Source organism: Carassius carassius, chromosome 30, assembly GCF_963082965.1.
Source record: "Carassius carassius chromosome 30, fCarCar2.1, whole genome shotgun sequence".
In the NCBI taxonomy this organism is placed as follows: domain Eukaryota; kingdom Metazoa; phylum Chordata; class Actinopteri; order Cypriniformes; family Cyprinidae; genus Carassius; species Carassius carassius.
In genome coordinates this window covers 11,136,334-11,151,814 of record NC_081784.1, presented here as the reverse complement: position 1 = coordinate 11,151,814, position 15,481 = coordinate 11,136,334, and the positions used below count along the sequence as shown (strand labels likewise).

At 37.6% G+C, this 15,481-nt stretch overlaps 1 protein-coding gene across 1 annotated transcript in view; it reads right to left on the bottom strand.

Annotated features, from left to right (window-relative positions):
* Window positions 1–15,481, bottom strand: part of LOC132110616 (WD repeat- and FYVE domain-containing protein 4-like) — a 66,358-nt gene that overhangs the window by 40,564 nt on the left and 10,313 nt on the right. The window contains exons 2-10 of the mRNA XM_059517355.1: window positions 8,022–8,231; window positions 6,762–6,873; window positions 6,298–6,404; window positions 5,843–5,995; window positions 5,392–5,581; window positions 4,472–4,661; window positions 1,724–1,884; window positions 734–1,195; window positions 554–646 (exon numbers count right to left, since the gene is read on the bottom strand). Coding sequence (XP_059373338.1) covers window positions 554–646; window positions 734–1,195; window positions 1,724–1,884; window positions 4,472–4,661; window positions 5,392–5,581; window positions 5,843–5,995; window positions 6,298–6,404; window positions 6,762–6,873; window positions 8,022–8,231 — 1,678 coding nt within the window. The remainder of the gene's footprint in view (window positions 1–553; window positions 647–733; window positions 1,196–1,723; window positions 1,885–4,471; window positions 4,662–5,391; window positions 5,582–5,842; window positions 5,996–6,297; window positions 6,405–6,761; window positions 6,874–8,021; window positions 8,232–15,481) is intronic.

Here is a 15,481-nt window from a genome sequence, read left to right as displayed (position 1 = left end):
AATGCAAAACCACATACTGCAGCTATAACAACAGCATGGCTTCGTCGTAGAAGAGTCCGGGTGCTAACCTGGCCTGCCTGCAGTCCAGATCTTTCACCTATAGAGAACATTTGGCGCATCATTAAACGAAAAATACGTCAAAGACGACCACGAACTCTTCAGCAGCTGGAAATCTATTTAAGGCAAGAATGGGACCAAATTCCAACAGCAAAACTCCAGCAACTCATAGCCTCAATGCCCAGACGTCTTCAAACTGTTTTGAAAAGAAAAGGAGATGCTACACCATGGTAAACATGCCCCGTCCCAACTATTTTGAGACCTGTAGCAGAAATCAAAATTGAAATGAGCTCATTTTGTGCATAAAATTGTAAACTTTCTCAGTTTAAACATTTGCTATGTTATCTATGTTCTATTGTGAATAAAATATTGGCTCATGTGATTTGAAAGTCTTTTAGTTTTCATTTTATTCAAATTTAAAAAACGTCCCAACTTTTCCGGAATTCGGGTTGTATATAAAAAAATAATAGTTATAAAGAAAATTACTTCAACTAACCAGTGTTTCTGACTGACTTCAAAGCCAGGGCTGACACCACATTCAAAATGTTGGTGGTCAACTTCCTCTCATAGCTGTCAGCTTTCTCCTCAACTGAGGAGGAGATCAGGATCAGACATATGCATTTCAAACAGTCTTTATTTTTGTAATTCATAGTACAGAAAAAAACAGAAGACTCACCAGCAACACCAGTCTTTCTGATTATCTTTGCCCTTCTTTTAAGCTCAAACAACAGTTGTTCCATCAGTCCTCCATCACTCAGGACTTCAGACAGCAATCCGCTGTGAATGATGAGCCTGTAGAAGCAGTCCAGAGCTGCGACATTAAAGGCCTCAGAACGACCCTGTTTCAACACTGCTTGGACCTTCCTGATTGTCTCGTGTGGGATGTAGGAGAGCTGGTAGATGACGGTTTCAAGCAGTTCGAAGAAAATGAGGTGAACAGGTGGCGATTTCTGCCACACACACTCAGCCAGCTGAGCCAGAGACTGCAGAGACCACTCCACCAGGAAGAAGTTAGCCTTTTCCCAAGACCAGATCATCTGGATGGTATGCAGGATTTGGCTGCAGATTACTGTGTTGCCGGAGCGCAAGAAGGAGGCCTGGATGATTTTGAAGGCTGTGAGGTTCTTCACTGGCGAACCTGAAAATATTAAAATACAGTCAGGCACAGTAACTAGTTGAGCTTATATTCATTGACAATTTCTAACGCCACTCCTAGAAGTACGTATACTGTGTGACAGAAGCATTATTGAAAACATTATATATAACTAAGAGCTCATGCAAATGAGAACTATATCAACATTCAAATGTATCAACATATGAAAAAGACTGATTGGGTCCTAGGACAAAGGTGCTCTGATGTTTATAACAAATAAATATAGCTGCATAGGGGAATTAGATTGAATTGCATCCATAATTAAAATCACATCAAAGCCAAATGAAATAAAGGTTAAAAATTTCACAGGGGCGGTTTTCTCTCTCTCAGCAGTGAGGTGCTCTGGTGGTGATGAATGGAGAATTGCTGTATGGATGAGGAGAATGGATGCAGGGTGGCTTAACCGGGTTAGTGAGGAGAGCTACACTTCATCATCCTGGACATAATTGCCTTTTCAGTGGCGTTACCATGAGGTGGTGGAGCAGGGAGCTTACCATTGTCATGGTAGCTTACCGTTAGTCAGGGTGGGGTCAAACGTGAAGCCTGGTGGTTGGGGGTTGTTCACACATATGGCAACCTTCAGTTCAGCCTTGCCAAAAAGTGTGAATGACGCGATGAGGCCTAGAAGGTCTTGAACGGCTAAATACTGCTCCTCTGTCACTTCCTCCTCACAGCTATAAAAGTGGCAAAAATGTCAATATGTCCTTTACAGTAAACACAGTATGAACGAATACTACTGTTCAAATGTTTAGGTTAAGTACAATATCTCTGAAAGAAATGTATACTTTTGGACAATTGATCAAAAGTGACAGTTTTGACTATAGATATAAAATGTTATTAAAACTTCATGATTTCCACAAAATTATTAAGCAGAAAAATTGTTTTCAACATTGTTAATAATTAGAAATGCACCACATCAGAATGTATCATGAGACACTGAAGACTGCCATAATGGCTGCTGAAAATTCAGCTTTGCCATCACAGAAATAAATTATTTTTGTATATATTTTTACATAGAGCATTTAATTTAAATGGTAATATAATTTCACAATATTACCGTTTTTCAAAAACGTCTTACAACCCTTAACTTTTTGAATGGTCATAAGTAACAGACAACTAGATAACAGTGGCCTCATTCACTAAGCACTTTCATTTACAGTATGTGCACAGAAGAGTTTTTTAACATGAACATTTCTGTTGTACAACCTGAATTCCGGAAAAGTTGGGAGGTTTTTTAAATTTTAATAAAATGAAAACTAAAGGAATTTCAAATCACATGAGCCAATATTTTATTCACAATAGAACATAAATAACGTAGCAAATGTTTAAACTGAGAAATTTTACACTTTTATCCACTTAATTAGCTCATTTAAAATTTAATGCCTGCTACAGGTCTCAAAAAAGTTGGCACGGGGGCAACAAATGAAAGATTCAGCTGGGAGAACATCTAGTGATTAATTAAGTTAATTGATATCAGGTCTGTAACATGATTAGCTATAAAAGCTTTGTCTTAGAGAAGCAGAGTCTCTCAGAAGTAAAGATGGGCAGAGGCTCTCCAATCTGTGAAAGACTGCGTAAAAAAATTGTGGAAAACTTTAAAAACAATGTTCCTCAATGTCAAATTGCAAAGGCTTTGCAAATCTCATCATCTACAGTGCATAACATCATCAAAAGATTCAGAGAAACTGGAGAAATCTCTGTGCGTAAGGGACAAGGCCGGAGACCTTTATTGGATGCCCGTGGTCTTTGGGCTCTCAGACGACACTGCATCACTCATCGGCATGATTGTGTCAATGACATTACTAAATGGGCCCAGGAATACTTTCAGAAACCACTGTCGGTAAACACAATCCGCCGTGCCATCAGCAGATGCCAACTAAAGCTCTATCATGCAAAAAGGAAGCCATATGTGAACATGGTCCAGAAGCGCCGTCGTGTCCTGTGGGCCAAGGCTCATTTAAAATGGACTATTTCAAAGTGGAATAGTGTTTTATGGTCAGACGAGTCCAAATTTGACATTCTTGTTGGAAATCACGGACGCCGTGTCCTCCGGGCTAAAGAGGAGGGAGACCTTCCAGCATGTTATCAGCATTCAGTTCAAAAGCCAGCATCTCTGATGGTATGGGGGTGCATAAGTGCATACGGTATGGGCAGCTTGCATGTTTTGGAAGGCTCTGTGAATGCTGAAAGGTATATAAAGGTTTTAGAGCAACATATGCTTCCCTCCAAACAACGTCTATTTCAGGGAAGGCCTTGTTTATTTCAGCAGGACAATGCAAAACCACATACTGCAGCTATAACAACAGCATGGCTTCGTCGTAGAAGAGTCCGGGTGCTAACCTGGCCTGCCTGCAGTCCAGATCTTTCACCTATGGAGAACATTTGGTGCATCATTAAACGAAAAATACGTCAAAGACGACCACAAACTCTTCAGCAGCTGGAAATCTATATAAGGCAAGAATGGGACCAAATTCCAACAGCAAAACTCCAGCAACTCATAGCCTCAATGCCCAGACGTCTTCAAACTGTTTTGAAAAGAAAAGGAGATGCTACACCATGGTAAACATGCCCCGTCCCAACTATTTTGAGACCTGTAGCAGAAATCAAAATTGAAATGAGCTCATTTTGTGCATAAAATTGTAAACTTTCTCAGTTTAAACATTTGCTGTGTTATCTATGTTCTATTGTGAATAAAATATTGGCTCATGTGATTTGAAAGTCTTTTAGTTTTCATTTTATTCAAATTTAAAAAACGTCCCAACTTTTCCGGAATTCGGGTTGTATATATGTACTACCAAAATAATGTTTTCACACAGGTTTTATGAACAAATAAGTGCATACACACGCTTAGTGAATGAGACGCATTGTTCAGTAAGAGCTGTTTTATCCTGCAGTGACCCTTGCTGTTAGAAAACGCAAAAACACAGCGAGTAAGAAGGAGCTGGCATGATCAGTAATCTGATTGAGCTCAATTTACTGCTGATCTCATTACGAGCTCTTTAATTATTGAATTCTGCAGCATTCAAAAAGAAACTTGCAAGAAGAAGGACCTGAGACCTGAGAGAGGAAGAAAGAGAGTTACAAAAGGGAATGGAAAGTACCTAAGAATCATGTAAGCACATGCATCCCCTGAAGGTAGTGTTCCAACTACTTGTCAAAGTATCAAAAACATATAGTCTTCAGTTGTGTGCTTTTCATATGTGCAATATTTACTGACAGTATTATATGAAAGATTTCCCCCCAATAAAATCATGAATTTACCGTATTAAAATGGCCTGAAAGATGCTATAGCCATCATTGTTCTCAAACTCCTCAAAAAGAGCAGGGCTGACTGGATAAGAGTCCTTCACAAAGCTGAAAACACTCACGGCCACCTCAGCTAGAACATGGCAAGGGATGTTCTCGTTGATCTTATGCATGTTCTGGATGCAGATCTTCATGCAGTTACTAGCTAAAGAAAACAAAACACCAAAAATAGTATATACTGTATATGATAACAATAGAAAAAACATCACAAACAATTCTGGAACAATTCTGGATTCTGGAAGTTTCCCTAAATTAGTCTGTAAATTTGTTCTTATTGTCACTGGATTCAAGACAAGATGTCCCTGGTCAAACTTTGCGACTTGTTTTTCTAACTGCTGCCCTGCCTAGACCTAAATGAAATCTCCAGCAAAAAACTAACATTATGTAATCGGAGGTTTGGGAGAATGTTGTATATTGTGTTGATGCTTTATGTGACTACGTTTCCCATGATGCACTTTGTACTTATGTTTCCGGTTATGTTCCGGTGTTGTTATGGAAGTGCTGTTGAGAGAATAAACAGAACAGTCACGTTAAGTCTGTGTGTGTGTCATACTGGTCTGCATACGCCGTTATACTCTTCTAAAAGACACAATAGAGAACAAGTCATTTTAAGTAATCAGCATCATGTGAAAGCAAATCTGATGATGTGCTAACAGTACCTATCTATACTTACACAAAATATAATCATCTTGTTGAAAAATGTTATATTTATAATATAGACATTTAGAATTAGATATTACCAACAGTACACTTACTACACCAATGTACTTGTGCAATAATATAAACTAACATTCTGATAAGAATGCTCTGATATAAGATACATTTCTTCGGACAATGAATTGGCTGGAGCTTGTGTGTGTACAGTAGATGTTGACCTTGCAGTGCAGGTACAGTGTTGTGAGCTTGAGCAGCAGACACCGCTCTGAGCACACGAGATGCCTTCTGTCTCCATGAGGGGCTGCACTGATCCCACAGCAGTGTGAGAGAGATGATCACGCTTGAAAGCTCCTGGGTCTCCAACAGAACCTCCACAAAACACACATGCCTGCACAGCTGCAAGATCACCTGAGCAGAGGTGAGGGTTTAAAGAGACAGATTTCTCTTAGTTTGACACCAATACATTAGATGATTTAGATATGTATGCAAACTCTGTATACAGTGAGTACATGGTCATGCACTGTAAGAACTTGATCGTTTTTTTTGCAACTTTGCTTCTGAAACTGGAAGTGCCAATGGGGAGGCATTATCCAATTTTGATACACAAGTTAAGCATTTGTGATGTAACTGATTCACAATATAAAATAAAACATGTCAAAATGTAAAAACCTGAGTAAAAGTGTCCTGAAAAGAGCATTTGACTTCCTCGTCAACATCATTCTGAGAGACAAAGCTCTCTTTTCGGGGAGGCAAAGCTACAAACAGGTAGAGACACTTGACTAACGCAGCCGGTAAACCTGTCTTGATCATAACGCCAACCTCCTGTCAAAGATAAGAAGAACGTCAAAACATGACTAGACAGGATATCCCTCTGTCAAACAGAGGAATGCTATCAATGACAGATCTACTGTAGAACATATAGAATACTGAATAGTATAATAAACCATAGCAAGAAAAAGTTATTTTCTATTATTTTTATGCTGAATGAAATATTTTTTTATTTAGCAATCATAAGTAAAATGCTCTTTAACTACATTTTTAAAAATGTGTAGTTATTAACTACACACTAGCAATGTAATTATGGAGCTGTATAAATATATTATAGATGTAATAGTAAAACTCACAGAGTCTCTGTTAGACAAAAGAGATATCGATTTGAGCAGAAGCCATCCTTGATTGCTTCTGACCTCTGACCTCTGAAACAACTGCTCCAATTCATATCGGGCTTGCTCTATTTTAAACAAAGTCATAAAAACAACAGACAGCAAACTTAAAATTATTTTATCTTAGATCAGCATATAACTGATAAGTAAGGTTTTCAGTTCCTTCCACACCAACATCCTTTTTGAATATTAATATTAAACAAAATAATTTCAACTAAATACTATAAAAAGAAATGAACACGAATGCATCACGCAGAGAATTGCAAGGATGGTAAACATTATCATGCCACATGTTTGTGAAATAAAGAAGTGAGCAACTTCCCTTCAAACACTAACAGAATCTCTCAGTTTGCTTTTTGTTTGGCCTTTAGTGACCTCACGAACGCCACTGTTAACTATGCCTTTGAAAATGTTATTTGGAGTACCTGCAGGCTTATCTGCCACTCTCTGCTGTATATGACAGACAAGAGCTTCTCCAACCTGCAGCGCCAAGCCCTGGAGTTCCAGATCATCCAGGACACTGCCGCTCTCTGAGACCTTATAAAGAGCAAGTGGAATAATTATTTCTGCAAATATTTAAGCATGAACACAATAAATTAGGTTTGAGATGTTTATAACATGTTTCTCACAAAGGAAAATATGATGATGAAATGGGTAGCATAATTAGCTCTAATCACAAAGAAGAAACAAAAACATCTAACCAGAAGTGAACTTGAACATTTTCATAACAACACAAGTTTCATTTTCTTAAGCTGTGTGAATATTTCAACATTCCCTAATTCAGTGTCTGCTTCTGTGTGACTTTTTTAAGCGGATGGTGGAGGTGGTGCCTTACTCTATGTTTGGCTAAATCCCAGTAAGAATCCAGGAGTTGTAAGTCAATGAGTCAGACGTGTGTAAACCCCCACACATGCACAAACAGCACTAAGCCTGTGAGTGTGATTGCATCTCAGTGCGTCATGAGTGTTTGTCAATGTAAAATTTAAGTTCTTAAAGAGATTAGATCCCAATACTTTATATGACAAATATACATTATAAATAAAATGTTTAAACACCCTTGACAGAATTATGATTTTATGATGAATTATATATAAATATACACACTACCGTTCAATGTTTCGGGTTAGTAACTTTTTTTAAAGAAATTAAAAAGTAAAGGCTTGAAATATGCCATTTTTATTAAATGCTGTTTTTTTTTTATTTTCAGTTAATCAAAGAATACTGAATCATTTTTTTAATACTTAAAAAATGCATCACAGTTTCCACACAAACATTAAACAGTATGATTGTTTTCAACTTTGATAATATTTTTTGAGCAACAAATCAGCATATTAGAATGATTTCTGAAGGCTCATATGACACTGAAGACTAGCGTTATGGCAGGAGAAGACTGAAGTAATTCAGTTTTGCCATTACGAGAATAAATTACATGTTAGAATATATTACAACTGAAAATAGCCATTTTAATATTTCACAATTTTACTGTATCATATATGATCAAATAAAAGCAGCATTGGGCTTTCAAAAAATTAACAAATCTTACCACCCCCAAAATTTTGACCAGTAGTGTGTATATGTGTGTGTGTGTGTTTGTAAATAAACTAAATGCAATTAATCGTATTTAAATGACTGTATTTGTATTGAATAAGCAGTTCTATTCCACTCCTCTCGCTGATTTTCTGTACCTGGATGAACAGAAGCAGAAGTCTGTTGAGCTCTTGGTCTCTTTGTTCTGGTGACTGTTGTCTTATTGTACCCAGCTGAGTTAGTTGATCTTTCAGAAGCACCACTGAATCCTCATGTGCTTTCAGGTCTCCATTTGTCTGACTTTGGATTTGGGTAGTTTTCGCTTCTATGCTCTCTGAACTGTCCCCTGATGCAAGTTCCACGTTCTCCTTAAAAGAAAAGTTAATAAATAAAAAGAACAATGGGATAATTTTACAGCTCTATGAATTTTATGTCAAACACCTGAGACAAACTTGATATCTGAAACTCTTTATAGGAAGTTGCCGCAAAGTAAAGTACAGTATAAACATGGTGTTATGATGAGTTGTGTCATCCGCTCAGATCGACAGCGAAAAATGCTACCTATCAGATTGTGGTACCAACATCTTATTCATGTGGTTTGAGGGTTTTTGAGAGAGCAAACACAAATCCTAGCAATCGCCACTTCCAGTGGCATTTTCTCTGGCAGCTGCTTTCTCGCGGTTTCTGCTGTTTGCTTGGTAAAATCTACACTGTGTATATCCTTATAACCTTACTGTTGTCACATTTACCTGGTTAAATAAACATTACATAAAAATGGCTAAAAATAAATTATAGTTTGTATTTTTACACTATGCAATATTCTGTATATCAAAACAAATAAATTTCATCAAGTTAGTGTTTTTACGTATTTTAACATTCATTCCAAAATAATAACAAAAGGCAGTAACAATGCAAACAATATATTTGATTTGTCAACTGATGTTCAGCTGTTCTTTTAAACTTTACCAGCGGGCATCGCTGTTGGACAGTTACTTTATAAAAACTAGTGACTTTTACGCTTTTTAATGTCACATTTTGTTTATTTTTGTAATATCGATAACTTTCTCATCTAGTTTTTCTCTCTCTCTCTAAAGAGACCCTGCCTCCTTTGCCTTGACTGATGGCATGCAACAAAACTATGATCCTTGCGGCTTTGAAGTTATGTAAATGTTGGCAGGTAATTCATACATTCATTTCATGCATGCAAATTAATAAAATGGCAAATGGAAATTGGGAAGTTCAATTAAGTATAGCATTTAAATGAAAATAGGCAAATGTGGGACCACCGAGAAATTAAATGTTTTTTATTACAATTTGTATAACTACAAGTAGCATGCTTTAACTGTGGTGAGTGTAGCAAAATGTTTTAACTGTAATAAAAAAGGTTATTTGTTGCAAAACCATGTGCAAATTTCATTATTTATGTTGCAAACGATTTTTACTGTTATTACATATAATTAGTAATAATATATTTGTAATATTTATAGAAAGCATTCAATGTTAGAAAAGATCATTTATGTAATTTACTGCAAATGGCTACAAGTTTAAAGCATTAATTGTAACATTTGTATATATACTAAATATTTTGACCATACTTTCTTCTTTCACAGCAGGAAAACATTTTTTGAGAGACACCAGGACTGCCGCTGACTGGATCATATGCCACTGAAGACTAGAGGTATGGCAGGAGAAGACTGAAGTAATTCAGTTTTGCCATTACAGGAATAAATTACATGTTAAAATATAACTGAATAGCTATTTTACATTTTAATATTTCACTATTTTACTGTATAATAAATGATCACATAAAAGCAGCATTGGGCTTTCAAAAAATGGTTGATAAAGCAAAGTACAAAATTTTCAACAGATTTGAGTAGATTGAATATATATATATATACATATGTATACATACACACACAGTGCCTAAAAAAAAAGTATTCATAGCCCTTTTTCACATTTTGTTATGTTGTAGCCTTATGTTAAACTGCTTTGAATTACTTTTTTTCACACATCAATCTACACTCCATACACCATACTGAGAAAGCAAAAAAAAAAAGAACTGTCACAACTTCATAAATATATAAAAAATAACAAAACTGAAATAAGTAAATTGCATAAGTAGGCCTATTCATACTGTAGCGGCGCATAAAGAACAATCCAAAGACAGCTAAGGAGCTGAGTCGAGGAATAACTTTCGTGATGCGTTTCCTTAAAAGCTTAACTGTCGTTTTATTTGTACAGGCTTGTACAGTCAACCAATATATGTGCTCCCGCACTCACCCCCATTCTTCCCTCTCCAACGTACACACCCCACAGGTGTTTTAACCCCATTTAATGAATGACACTCCCATAAACATTAGGTCACATGACTTTCCCATTACATGGCTCCTACACATACCTTTACCTCAGTACTTAGCTGAATCACCTTTACAGCCTCAAGTCTTTTTGGGTATGATACGAAAAGCTTTGCTCATCAGAATTTGGCAGTTATCTACCATTCTTCTCCTTACCTTCAGAGGTGGACAGAGTACACAGCTTCATTACTTGAGTAAAAGTACAGATACCCCTTGCTAAATTTTACTCAAGTACAAGTAAAAGTACTACAGTCAGATGTCTACTTAAGTAAAAGTAAGTAGTCCTTTAAGTGATTTTTGCACATGCTAAGTGTGTTTTCATGTGTCTTCACTGAGAAGAGGATTGAGTTTGGCCACAATAACATAAAGACCAGAACGGTGGAGTGATGGAGTTTTGTTTTCCTTGTAGATTTTTCCTATCTCCACATATGATCATGGAGCTCAACTAGAATGACCATCGGGTTCTTGGTCTCCACACTAACCAAAGCCCTTGTCCATCAGTTGCTCAGTTTGGCCAGGAGGCCAGCTCTAGGAAGAGTCATGGGTGTTTTAAACTTCTTTCATTAAGGGTAACACGGACTACATACTTCTGTGACCCTTCAATGAAGCAAAATTTTTATAAATTGTAATAAATTTGCGAATGTTAAAAACCAGTTTTTTGCTTTGCCATTATGGAGTCTGGATTAATGTGGAAAATAGGTATATATATATATCACTGTAAAAAGTCCTTCAAGGGTGTTGTCTATAAGAATTTATTTTAAAGAGTATATTTATTCCAATAAATTGATTCCCTTTTCTTTTTTAATTAATTTAAGTTTTACATAAGTAAAAAGTGTGAATGTTTTTGTAACTTATTATTACCTATCAAAAAAATGATTTTACTGATCTTCACAATAAATTGCTTCTACAAAACTCTATTTAAGTGTTTATATCCAAAGTAAAACGTCACGACCCGACCCAGTGTTGCCAGACGTACGATAATTATTGTATTTGTACGATAATTTTTTACCTCTGTACGATGTACGATCAATAATGAAAAAAATCCCGTAATGTACGATAATTTCAGAATTTTATGAGAATTTAAATGATGTTAGTTGCAGTCATAGGGCGTCTTTACTCATACAAGAAATCGGCTCATTACAGACACTCTAAATGCGTTCGTGTGCACCTAAAGGGGTGTTAAGAATGCAGGAGAGTGCCCTGCTTTAAAGCCAACGAGCAATAGTTGCGGTCCAACACAGCAAGAACTTCTTCAACATCTGGCAACACGCAGGATTCCGATAACAGCAGCTCAGATGTGGAGTTAACTGCACCACGCAGCAACAGCTAAATTCCTTCTTCACTGGACGCGACAAAGCAAGCTTTAAAAATAATTTTAATATGATTTAATATGCGCTGCGACGCAGACAGTCACTGAAAATAATGGGATAGTATTTTGTCTCACTGCTTCCGTCCAACAATACGCCTTGTTATCTATTGTGGTAATTTGCAGGTCGTGTCAAAATATTTTTGGTTTAGAATAGATAAATAACTCATTTGACTCGTGTACGATAATTTTCTTCCAAATAATTTTGAACTTCTGGTACGATACTTGGACATTTCCAATCTGGCAACACTGACCCGCCCACATGCTGCAGCAGAAGAGATCGTTGCCCGTTGTCATGTGTACCGGACCAGTGTCGGATTTCTGCGGAGTTTTTGAGGGTGCAACCGATGTAAGTAACTATTTACATTGCATAAAGTTAGGTTTTAGCCGAATGAGCACGCATTTATTGAACTATAAAATGTAAAAGCTTCGCCTGGTTTCAGACAGTAACGTTAAGTTTGTCAGTTTTGCAGGCGCCGCATGAGGAATTACCGAGGGTCTTGACATTAACATTAAAAGTTATGTTAACTGCTGCTATCAGACCTGCAAACTTGTCGCTTTTCGGCGACAATCGCAGTTTTCTTGGTTAATTGGGTTATTTAACGTGACGTGAATCGCGTAGAAACAGTTTTTTTTTTACATCATTTGCTCGTCTAAATCAGTGTTATGATCTGGTTTTCAGTCTGAACGTCAAGTAAATGCCTCGTCCGTATAAAGTATAAACAAGGCTTTAGGCAGTCATTCATGATGTGGGTAAGAAGTTCTTTCATTCTGGCTCCTCAGTGGACGTCTTTTCAACGTACACCTCTAGTGACAAAGAAGTTGAAAAGACATCTTTTGGACATAACTTTGCTTAGTGGGAATCATCTGATGATATAACTGTAAGAGTGGCATTTTCAGATACTTTTACTTAACCACACCTACAGTATGTGTTACCAGCTGAACCCCTCTCCCCTTTAACGATTTAGGCCTTGGAGGTGACTTGTGTATGTGATGGTATGGTTTGTTGTGTCAACTGAGACTGTACTGAAAGTTGTACTATGAAGCCAGTTCAACAGGCTAGGCTTTCGGTGCAGGAGCTGGTCAGATCAAACTTAAAACCTTTTGTGAACTTTTAATGTGTGATTTTTATTAAAGGCTTTTGAAGATCGTTCTCTGTTGCCACTTATTGTTCTGTTTATGTCTCATACAGGAAAAAACAGAGAGCAGTGTCCACGAGGACTTGAAAATGAGCAATATTCAGATATATGTCTGCCGTGAACCAGATGTAGTGGGCATCATCATTGAGGGAATCCCAGTGCTTACTGATCTTGGAAATCTGGCCAGGGCATGTTTCTTGCTTCTGGGGATGACATATGCTTTGAACCTGCAGTATCCACCACAACTCTGCAAAACATTTGAGGTGTTCCAAAGACTTTTTGTGGGACTTGACACACTGCACCCAAAACCTTCCTCCCGATTCATGACACTAAAAAACAAGCTTCCGAGTTAGTTGGTCAAATGCCAGCCTTGCACTCATAAATGGCAATCTCATTGTGTTTTTCAGAATATTGTACTGAATGTTTAATAGTTAATTGGCTGCAGTTCAGAAATTCTGTTATACTATACTGGTAAAATGTTTTAATACATACTAAGATGTACTGTGCACTTATGGATTGAAGCTGAAGTCAGTTATTTCGTGTCAGATGCCGTGATGCGGCTTCCCTGTGTTTTATTTTAATGTCCTTGTAAGGATATATGTAAGATTAAGGTTTATTTTATTTTTTTATGTTTTCTTTGCTTCACCACTCTTGCTAGGTGGGCAGTTTAACTGAGAGAAATGTGGTAGTCAAGCACAGACTTTTTCAGTTCCTGGATAAGCCTCCAGCTGCTGGGCACTTGAGCCCTTGACTCAGTTCTGTTGTCAAATGCTGAGGTCTAGGGCTGAAACGATTCCTCGAGTAACTCTATTACAAAAAATGATCGAGGCAAATTCCTCTGCCTCGAAGACTCTTTTAATTTATTTTAAATCTCACGTCAGGTTCTTTCGCAATGATTTTTTAAATGTGACAAAACGCGTTTACGTCACCAACAAAGCGGAAGGAGACACAAGCGCTGCGTCCGAAATCGCATTCTGCAAGGAGTCAGCAGTGTTTCTATTTGAGGGCGCAGGTGTGATACACACAAAGTATGTATACAATTGTGTTTTTTTATTTTTCACTGAAATCTGTATATTGTTATAAGTTCAACGATAACCTTATTTTTTTTATGCAGTGTGCAAATTAACGTATGTATATTGGTTTACATGGATAAAGAAAAAGGACTCTTATTTTGATATTCTGGCCCGGGAGTCGCGAACGGACTGGTGAACTGCGCAGGCTTCCTCATACCAACAGAGGAGCTGTGAAGGAGCAGACGTGACTCTCCCGGTCTTTTCATTTTATCCTGTTTTTACAGGTAAAAGCACGAAAAGTATAAGAAAAACTGTGAAATATAGAACAGCGGTTGCACTAGTGTAATGTATGATGAATGTGAAGTGTTGAATTTGATTCATCTTATGACGTTTTGTTTTTCATAAACTATGTTCTCTCTTTAATATGAGGAAAAGGATCTAAATATGCTCCAGTGATCTTTTATATCGATCTATATACATTTATTAATTGTATTTTGGTTATAAAATGTTTATTTGTTCAAGTTAATGTGTAAAATGGAGAGGTGAATGTCTCTGAGAGGCTCATTCTGTTGCCGCGTTTGGCGCGCTTGGTGGTCACGTGACCGGGCACTGAGGAAAGATTAGAAAAGCACACTTTGTGTTCTTCCATTATATATATTCGCCTGTGAGGGGAAAAAAATAGTGAATTGTGTTAATATTTACAACACACAATATACATTTACAATGTATAATATACATATATTGGGTAAATCTAATTCTAAGTCAAATTGTCTTTATAAATATTAGTATTGATGTGTATAAAGTGTATACAGGGTATTCAGGTGTCAACAAAAGGGGCAAAAGGAAGATAAGAAAAATGATAATATGATTTTGTTGTGATGACAGTGACATTAAAGTGCTGTCTAAAAGAGACACAACAGAATGTAAAGCAAAGCTTATCCACTCCATGTGACGCTTGGAGGCGGGTCCAAAGATTTCAGAACCGTAGGGACCAGGCGGCGTTGGGGCTAGAGGCCGGCGGCTGCTACATCCACGGAGCAACGAGACAAGAGGGCGTGTGCCAGGCAATCTGTGAGTACTGTATTCATCCTGAGGTCCAGGCTACCACCGAAGGGACGACGGGCGGTGACATAATGGCGGATCGTGCAAGGAAACAGTTGGTGTGGGACATCAAAAGGGAGCTAATCTCCTTACCTGCTGACGAACTGTTCCGCATCGCTAAGATTATTGGGTCAACAGCTAAACACGGCACCAGTGAACTGGATCTGGTGTTGTTAGAGGTGTGCTGCGAATTATCAAGCCCGGCATTTTTAAAGATATGCTGATGAACAAAGATGACATGACTGTAGCTGAGCTTAAAGGGTTTTTACAATCGCACTTGGGGGACCGAAATAGCACAGAGCTTTTCCAAGAACTGATGTGCACCAAACAGAGTGAACACGAAACCCCTCAGCAGTTCCTATACAGAGTCATGGGGTTGAAACAAAAAATACTCTTTGCTGCAAAACAAGCTGACTCAGACAGGAAGTATAGTGCTGCTACTGTACAGGATGTGTTCTTACACACTGTCTACCAAGGACTAAGCCACCGGTGTAAAGATATTCGTAATGAGCTGAAACCCTTGTTAGCCGATAGTGATGTAACTGACGATGCTATACTCAGGCACGTTATGAAGATCACAAGTGATGACAATGAGAGACTGCGGCGACTGGGTCCACCTACCAGAGCAAAACCATCTATGGCTAG